The sequence below is a fragment of the Octopus bimaculoides genome, chromosome 1 (assembly GCF_001194135.2).
Source record: "Octopus bimaculoides isolate UCB-OBI-ISO-001 chromosome 1, ASM119413v2, whole genome shotgun sequence".
NCBI lineage: Eukaryota > Metazoa > Mollusca > Cephalopoda > Octopoda > Octopodidae > Octopus > Octopus bimaculoides.
This window is the reverse complement of record NC_068981.1, coordinates 130307264-130317201: the sequence shown is the minus strand read 5'-3', so window position 1 is coordinate 130317201 and position 9938 is coordinate 130307264. Positions and strand designations below refer to the sequence as shown.

Genomic DNA, 9938 nt, shown 5'->3' with positions numbered 1-9938 from the left:
ATATATATATATATATATATATATATATATATATATACTTGTGTGTGTATGTGTGTGTGTCTTTGTGACTGTGTTTGTACCCCATCACTGCTTGACAACTGGTGTAGGTATGTTTATGTGTCTGTAACTTAATGGTTCAACAAAAATCACTGATACAATAAGTACCAAACTTAAAAAGAAAATAAATACTGGGATCAATTAGATCAACTAAAATTCCTAAAGGTGGAACCCCAGCATAGCTGTAGTCTAATAATGACTGAATCAAGTACAAAATAAAAATGATAAATGCGAAAATCTTCAAATATTTAGAAAAATGAGAAAAACGTGATGAAGATAAAGCTTTTCTGAGAAACATTAGTAACATGACTGGAATAAAACTGAGAATTAAAATTTGAAGCTGGGTGGTAAATTCCGCTGCTTTTTATTTTTAATCTTGTGCACTTTCACTGGCTTCATCACTAATTCAACCAGAAAATAAAATGGTTTTCAGTAAACAGAGAAAATGAAAGAGTTGGTAATTGGTAACAATCGACAATAAAATGAAACTGAAATAAAAGATGTTTTTTTCTAATCAGTAATAATGGTTAATAAAATGGAATCTTTTACTCGTTTCAGTTGCTTGAGGACCACTGCAATAAGTGTGTAAATCTGAGAGGAGAATATGTTGTATAAAATCATAATTAACTGATCCTCCTGTATTTTCTTTTATCCAAAACCAGGAACTTTTCAGCACTTTCTAATTGATATATAAATTTAGGGTAAAAAAAAAACCTTTTACCCGCTCCCACTTGGTATAACACTAGTGTAACAATAACTGAGTACCCTCCCAGCAGTATATTGGATAGATACTATCCCTTAGTGGGTTGAATCCTCAACCCCTAACTCTCTTGCATTATATATATATATTATATAATTACATATCATTTTCCATTCATTTTGCTTCAATGCGAAATGCAAGGTAAAAATGAAGATGTACTAAAAACAAATCAGCGCACATTATACACAAGACATTTTTTGAGGATTTCATTGGCTCAAATTAGATCAGCAAATTATACATCAGTACCAATTATACATGGATTAATACACTATATAAAAAAGCTTGTTATAAATTAACTAGGCTATCACACTTGTAAGATAGTACAAAGAATCATTTATATACATGTGTTTGTAGTACTGCCTGATTGGCACTCGTGCCAGTGGAATGTTAAAAGCACATCCGAGCATGATAGTTGCCAGGGCCGCGGATTGGCTCCAGTGCCAGTGACATATGAAAAGCACTTTTCGAGCATGATCGTTGCCAGCGTCACTTTACCAGCATATGTGGGATTGCAAAGGAGTAATTCACTTTGAATTGTTACCACCTAATGCAACAATCAATGCTCAAGTCTACTGTCAGCAATTAGAGCATTTGAACCAAACTTTGAAGAAAAAAAGACCCGCTTTAGTGAATCAAAAAGGAGTGATGTTTCATCAGGACAACATGCGACCCCACATCACAGAAGATCGAAGAGCTTGGTTGGGAAAAAATTCCTCATCCACCTTATTCTCCCGACCTTGCTACTTCAGACTACCATTTGTTTCATCTTTCACAGAATCATTTGGAGGAGGTCGAAACTGACATTTCAGAGTTCTTCACTTTGAAAGCAAAAAGAGTTTTATATTAATGGGATTAAAAAGCTTGTAAATAGATGGAAGGAAGACATAGATAACCAGGGAAAGTACATTGATGATTAAATTTCAATTAAATATAACATTTGATCACTTGTTTTCTTTATTCAAAATTCAGACAGAACTTATGGGATGACCTGATATATATACATATAAATGACCTAGTCACATCATTGTAGCAAGGATATAATGTAGAATGTCTTGTTATAAATACTGACCTCTAAACTGTTGTGAAGAGATTTTATGTAATCACAACTGGCTTCTGCATTGTTCAGAGTTATCTGTAAAGTTAAAACAATAATTTCAGTATGCAAGAATAGAGATTAATGTTCATAATTTTTTGTTTACAATATTGAAAAAAATATGCTGCCAAACAAACAACATAATTTTTCCAGAAACAAGTAGGATTGTGGAAAACCGAAAGTGAGAGTCTCAATACAGAAGGAAGATGCGACTTTTTTCAGATCAGCAAATGAATGCTGCAGAATGTCAAATGGAGTCTCAAAAGAGAAGAGAAATGTGACTTTTCCAAAATCAGCAAAGGCATGCTGCAGCACTTAATGCTGAATCATTACAACAATGTTTTAATGATTAGACAGAGGTCCAATAGAATAGCTCTCAGAAACAGACTACGTACAAATTCGTTCTTCACAACTCCTGGAGCTGCTTTCAGATATGATCCATCTCTTTCTTATAAAAATGGTAATTTTTATAAGAAAGAGGTGTGCTAAACTCAAATTGTTGTTTCTGTAAAGCTTTAAAATTTCCAAATGAAACTAATGGCATGTGCTGCTCAGGTGGTAAGTAAGCTTGCCAGCACTCCCAGCTCCTCCTCAACCTTTTATGGATCTTCTGGAAGGCACTTCCATCCAGTCAAAGAATTTTCTGAATGATATCAGACAATACAAGTCTGCATTTCAAATGACATTATTTGGTGCATCTAAGGAGATAGTTGAACATGGATTTGCACTGACATTCAAAGTTCAAGGGCAAGTCTATCACCTCATTGCTTCCTTGTTACCCATAAAGAAACCATAGTTCCTCCAAATTTATGTTATGAGTGATGTAGGACATCATACCCAAAGGAGGTGTCAAAACTTCAGATGATGTGTTGTGTAAGACACAGCACCGACCACCGCAAAGGAGAGTACATCCACTGACAGATTTGCGATGTGTTCAAAAATCACATACACTCCACTCCCAATTTTCCATGACAGGTTAGGGCCTGGAATACTCCAAACAGACACATGACATGTCGCTTATACAGTTCTATATTTAAGAGATGATGAATTATGTACATTGTTTACATTTGACTGATATTTGTCCTCATCTTGTTTGTTACTAACACAACGTTTCGGCTGATATACCTTCCAGCCTTCATCAGGTATCTTGGGGAAATTTCAAACCTGGGTTCTCATTCCTAAGGTATTTTTCAATGTTATTATTATTATTCAGGTCACTGCCTGGAATCGAACTCGGAATCTTGGGGTTAGTAGCCTTAACCACTACATCATATGCCCACTGGCATATGGCATAGTAGCCTTAACCACTACGTAATATGCCCACTAGCATATGGCATAGTAGCCTTAACCACTACGTAATATGCCCACTAGCATATGGCGTAGTGGTTAAGAGTGCGAGCTACTAACCCCAAGATTCCGAGTTCGATTCCAGGCTGTGACCTGAATAATAATAACATCGAAAAATACCTTAGGAATGAGAACCCAAGTTCGAAATTTTCACAAGACACTTGATGAAGGCTGGAGGGTATATCAGCTGAAACGTGTTAGCAACAAACAAGATGAGCACAAATATCCGTCAAATGTAAATAATGTACATGTCGCTTAGCCGAATTAGCCTGTCATTTACTCCACAAATGCTTTGTCATCAATGCTGCACTTTCCCATATCACCCATTTCAACATAACTGTAATATATATAAAAACTATGCCATTTTAATCCAGAGTAATGCCAGGTATCTCTGCTAGTAATAAATAAAAAATTTTTTAGCAAAACAGGTGTAAAAATCCTTTCCTTAGGAAAAAATGGAATGAAATGACATTAATATATAATTCCATAAAGAATATTTACCAAGAAAACTGTTTTAGCCTTTTCAGTGTCTGAACTCAACTTGCCTTGTTGAAAACTTGACTGCATTAAATTGTAAGCTTGGCTAAAATCAAAACCTGAAGGAAATCCAGGTCGTAATTTTGAATAAAGAGTTTCTCGGAAGTCTTGCTCCAATATAGTGCAGGCATGATTCAACATGGCACAAACACCATCAACACTAGAACTAGAAATAGCTCGTCTGCAATAAAGGAGAAAATAACTTAATTGCAATGAAAGAAAAAAATCTTGTAAATAACCGATCAAAGTGATTAAGACAGCACAGCAATGTCAGAATGCTGAGATGAAATGGTTATTTTGATTAAAACTAAATTCTTTGTTAAACTATAACTGTCATTAATGAAAAGGTTTATCTATGGTCTTAGAAATGATAGACAAAACTCTTTCAGATTAGACAGCAAGACAGCTTTAGTTAGCAGCATGCTTGTTGGAAAAGCATGTACATTTGTTGTTTACCTTGCCTCCAGATCTATGTTATATGCTCTCAAAAAAAAATCTTCTTAAACTCCCAATCACCATGTCTTACTGCTAAAAGGTATCACGAAAGGCCTGGTTGGAGGCCCAACCTTCTGAGTTCTTTTACAAGGCTTAGAAAAACTGAAAGACTGCTGCAATAAGTGTGTGAAACTGGGAGGGGAATATGTTGAATAAAATCATAATTAACTGATCCTCCTGTATTTTTTTTTTTACCCAAAGCCAAGAACTTTTCAGCACCCCCTCATACAGTCACTACATACAGAAACTCCTCTGATCATTCCAATCAAAAGAAGGAGACCAGTCCCAACAATGCCCTTTCTATCATTCTTTCAGATAGGCAACTGGATATTCTCAGCCCTATTATAAACTCAATTTCTAGTTAGACTGTTACACTAGAATTTTTCCTTATCAACCCTAGAGTCATCTGAAGCAAGAATAGTTCAGCATATTGCCAAAAGGTAAAATAGTACAATCTATAGCATACAAACTTATAGTCTGTCACTCTTGATGTTAACACCTTTTTTTATCACATCCTTTCTTCCCTTCATCACCACCAGTTTAACATCTGTTTTACCAGCTGCCACAGGCTGGATACATCAACAAAATATTCTTTTCTACTCTAGGCACAAGGCCCGAAATTTTTGGGGAGGGGGCCAGTCGATTAGATCGACCCCACTATGCAACTGGTACTTAATTTATTGACCCCAAAAGGATGAAAGGCAAAGTCAACCTTGGCGGAATTTGAACTCAGAACAACATCAAAATACTGCAGGCATGTTCATGTGGCTACATGGTTAAGCAGTTTGTTTGCAATCAGAGGAATCCACTTTTAATCCCCCCGCATGGCACCGAATCATCTGCAATGACTCTGGTCAGCAAAAATCTTGTGAGTGAAATTACGTAGATGGAAATGATGCAGAAGCCTGCTGGATGAAATGAATGTTTTTGATTGGTCAACTAACTCGATTCTCCAATTTAATATCACCAATTGCCACTCATTTTTCTTAAGTGGAGTCCAAGCTGGTAACCCAGAGTGGGAGGCTGTCCTCTCAACCAATATGCTGCTGTAGGTAGCACTAAATGACACAGTCTGGTGAGAATGTTATTCCACACTTTCTGATCCATGGCAGTGGCCTTAGCACGCTCAAGGTTGGAGCACTGTAACTTTAGGTCTTCCTCAATTTCTTTCACCCATATCTTCTTTGGTGTGCTGCACTGGATTCGCCAGTATGCTGGTCGCTGCTACCACAAATGCTGATGTGGTAGTCTTTTGGTACTCATCCTGCAGATGTGGTCAAACTACTGTAGCTAGTGCTGCCAGACTTGCTCTTCAATGGTCAGCTGCTGCTGGCATTGTTCTTGGATGTTATTTTTTGAGGATAATTTGATATTTTCATGCTCTTTCCCCTATAGCAGCAACTAAAAAAAAGTCAAGAGCACTGATCCTCTTCCTATGACTAACTCATAAAAACTTCCTTATATAATTTTTACATCAGATTCTTTTTCTGTTTTTAAACTTCCATTTATAAGACCTAACACATGAACACCTAATATAATAACTCCCTCCTAACTCAACCAATATCAACCTCCTTCTGTCTGCCATCTATTATCTGCAAATATCAGTGCACATCTCTTGCCCATGTCATTATATTCATCTCTTCAGCTAATGAATTTATTGAAAATGTAATCACTTTCTTAGTTCACTCTACCTGGTTGTTCTTAGTTACACAAACTAGGATCACCAACATCACCATCTCTGCACACAATACCTATGATTCTTGATACAACACCAGTTCAAATATTCACCCCTACTTTGTCTATCTTTCACCACCAATTCACAAACTTTCATTCAGCCCGTCATGTCTGCTGTCCCCTTTGTTTGTGTTGGTGTGGATGTGCTAAGTTAAAGCACTTTTCATTGATTAAATATATTTTTCTAATTAGCTGTGTAGTAAGGAGTTTGCTTCCCAATCAATTAGTTCCAAGTTTTGTCACACTGTGTAGCACCTTGGGCAAGTGTCTTCTACTATAGCCTCAAGCCAACCAAAGCCTTGTGAGTGGATTTAGTAAACTAAACTGGGAAAAGCTCATCATGTTTGTATATATGTGTGTGTGTGTCTTTGTGTCTGTTTTGTCTCCCACCACTGTTCGACAACTGGTATTGGTGTATTTACAACCCCGTAACTTAGCAGTTCAGCAAAACAGAACTTAAAAAAATAAGTCCTGGGGTCAATTTGTTCAACTAAAACCCTTCAAAACGTGCCCCCCAGCATGGCCACAGTCAAATGACTGAAACAAGTAAAAGATAAAAGAATTACCTCACAGACTTTTTTACAATGAAAAAGGAATCATCAACCATACTTGAATAAAGGGAATTCTCTTCAGCCAAATCCATACTGACAGCCTGAAACAGAGATATTTCATTCCATAATAACTAAAAGTTACGCACCAAGATTAAAATTCATTTAATATATATATTGCTATGGAGTTGTCAAAGACATGCTTCAATTTTCCTAAAACTGAATAGAATAAATAAAATAAAATAAAATGAATGCACACATTCTTGTATATGAACAAAACAAATAATAATATAACATAAATAAAATGGCAAATGTTTTGGTGCGTGACTTTTGGCCCAACCTAGAGAGAGAGAAAGAGAGACAAAGAGAGAGGGGAGGTCACATAGTTGTGTGATTAAAAAACATGGTTTCAGGTTCAATCGCAAGGCATATCTGTGTCTTCTCCAAAGTCTTCTACTTTGAATCTTCAACAACCATCCCAAAGCAATCAGTACCTTGTTAGTGGATTCAGTAGATGGAAACTGTAACAAGCTTGTCATATAATATATATATATATATATGCATATGTAGAAAGAAAGAAATGAAGTTAACATGCTCCATCAGATATGTGGAGTCAGTGTGCCTGATCAACAAAGTGCTAATGTGTTGAGAGAAAAAACTGGACACAAGAGAAATCAGATGGAGTGTCCAAGAGAGAAGACTCTGCTGGTATGTTCATGTGATGTATATGGATGAGAAGAGAGAACAGCTGTATAAAGAAGTAACGATCACTTAAGGTAGATGAAGCTTGTGGAAGAAGATCCAGGAAGATATGTGGTGAAGTGGCATAAACTGAGTCTCATTTGTGATGACAGTGATATGCAAAATTAAGTACTACAAGAGACATGCAACTCACATCTACTGTCATTATACCTAACCATTTCCTCTCTTCAATGTCTTTGAAAAAAGTCATAGGCACTGCCTTTCTGCTGGCAAAATCATCAAGAAAAATATAAACATAATCACAGAGGATAAGAATGCTAATATCTACTTTTGCTTTATAAATTCATGGTGAAACTAAAAATGCTGCACTCAGTATTATTTGCAAAGTTATTTGACAGTGTAATATGCAAAGCTCATAACCAAACAGCCCCTATTTGGAATTTAACACCTGGCTTTGTAACTTTGTAGAATTCATTAGTGTCCTCTAAGTTTCCCACTTCAACAATTCCAGTGTTCCTCTTAAATCAACCCATCGTCAATGACTTTTCCATAATTCCCCCAGACATTTCTACACTAATATTCTACCAAAGCCAACAGGGAATTTCTACAGCCTGCAAGAAATAGCAACCAAATTTCTCTCAAATCATACCTTACAGCAGTGTTTGTCATAGGGAAGGAATAGAAAAAATGAGTGAGAAAACAGACATGCTTAACAGAATTAAGATGGTTTTAAATGTTTTAAATTTGTCAATACCACAGTGAAGTATGAAATATACAGATGCAAAATCTATTTATTATCTCAGTAATAACAAGAGAGCAACACTTTTTTCACTAGTGTTTTCCTTTTTGAGGAAAGGGTGGAGTGCTGAGATTTATCAATTTGAGAAATGCTACCATAGTCATAAAATTGGAAAAACTCATTAGGTAAATAGTCCTAGATACACTATGTTTGGGAATAAAGATGAGATAGTCATGACTGGAATATGTCTGATCATAGGCCTGCTAGATGAAGGTTGACCTGGGTCAAAGCTATGCTGATGATACACTCATCTACACATAGCAATACTACTTTGACATAAATTCAAACTTTCTAATTGTTACCATCTCCACCTCATGGTACAAAAACATACAAGATATGCAAAAATGATGAAATTCAGTAGCTGGACTACAACTACTTTAATTTCAGACATAATTAGTCACAAGTCAAGGTACATTACTCTGCTTTCATTAGTTTAGTCTAAATGGTAACAAGTACAACTCTTAATATCCGCGTGGTTGTGTGGTAAGAAGCTTGCATCCCAACAAAGTTCCGGGCTCAGTCCCACTGTGTAGCATTTTGGGCAAGTGCCTTTTATTATAGCCTTGAGCTGACCAAAGCTTTGTGAGTGGATTTGAAAGAAGCCCGTCATATATATATATATATATATATATATATATATATACATGTATGTATGTATCTATGTGCGTGTGTCTTTATGTCTGTATTTGTCCCCCAACTACTGCTGATGTGTTTGTATCTCCATAAATTAGTGGTTCGGTAAAAGAGACCGATAGAATAAGCATGAGGCTTTAAAAAATAAGTGTCCCAGCATGGACTCAATCTAATGACTGAAACAAGTAAAAGATAAAAATAGTTAACAGAAGAAAAACCAAAAATTCATCAGCATTCCTGAACATATGTAAGGAGAGAAATAAAAAGAACATATGACTTGACTTACCTTCAAGACCATTTCTCGCATGAAATATTCTTCCATTAGTATATAATTACCAATTAAGTCTTGCATTAGGCGACTAAGATCACAGTTATTAAAGTTCCTTTCAACAATGGCATGTTTTTCTATTGAAATTGCATAACACAAAATTAGCTAATAACAGCATTTGGCACAAAAACTATGAATAGAAGTTTCAATTCAAGTTTTCTTTTTCAATTTCAAATCAATAAAACTAAGAAGTTTTTCAAAATAAAAATCAAGAATGGTGATCTAGAAATCATTTTAACCCTTAGCATTTAAATGGGCCATATCTGGCCAAAATATTATTTCTGTTTTATGTTCAAACTGGATAGATCCAACCTCTCACACTTGCCCTACAATATAATTCTAGAAATAAACAATCATATCAAAATCTCAAAGTTATGATATAATACATGATTAATACAGAACAATGTGAATAAATAAGCCTTACATTTGACAGAGTAATCTGAATACTAAAGGGTTAAACTAGAATCATAATTCTTTAAAAAGCTAAACAGTTTTAGTGAATTTCAATTTTGGTTTAGCCAGGGTTTTTTTCCATTCTGTGGAGTGGTTGATGTTAGGAAGGGCATCCAGCCATAGAAACCAAGCCAAAACAAACAGTAGCTTGGTGCAGCTCTCCAGCTTACCAGTTTCAATCAAACCATCTAACCCATTGTTGTTGTTGGCACTCCATCGCTTACGACGTCGAGGGTTCCAGTTGATCTGATCAACGGAACAGCCTGTTCGTGAAATTAACGTGCAAGTGGCTGAGTACTCCACAGATACGTGTACCCTTAACGTAGTTCTCGGGGATATTCAGCGTGACACAGTGTGACAAGGCTGACCCTTTGAATTACAGGCACAACAGAAATAGGAAGTAAGAGTGAGAGAAAGTTGTGGTGGAAGAGTACAACAGGGTTCGCCACCAT

General features: G+C 36.0%; 1 protein-coding gene across 1 annotated transcript in view; it reads right to left on the bottom strand.

Moving 5' to 3' along the window:
* LOC106867721 (conserved oligomeric Golgi complex subunit 4) overlaps positions 1 to 9938 on the bottom strand; it is a 59638-nt gene that overhangs the window by 26581 nt on the left and 23119 nt on the right. Inside the window, exons 12-15 of the mRNA XM_014912683.2 lie at positions 8992 to 9110; positions 6590 to 6675; positions 3759 to 3975; positions 1887 to 1949 (exon numbers count right to left, since the gene is read on the bottom strand). Coding sequence (XP_014768169.1) covers positions 1887 to 1949; positions 3759 to 3975; positions 6590 to 6675; positions 8992 to 9110 — 485 coding nt within the window. The remainder of the gene's footprint in view (positions 1 to 1886; positions 1950 to 3758; positions 3976 to 6589; positions 6676 to 8991; positions 9111 to 9938) is intronic.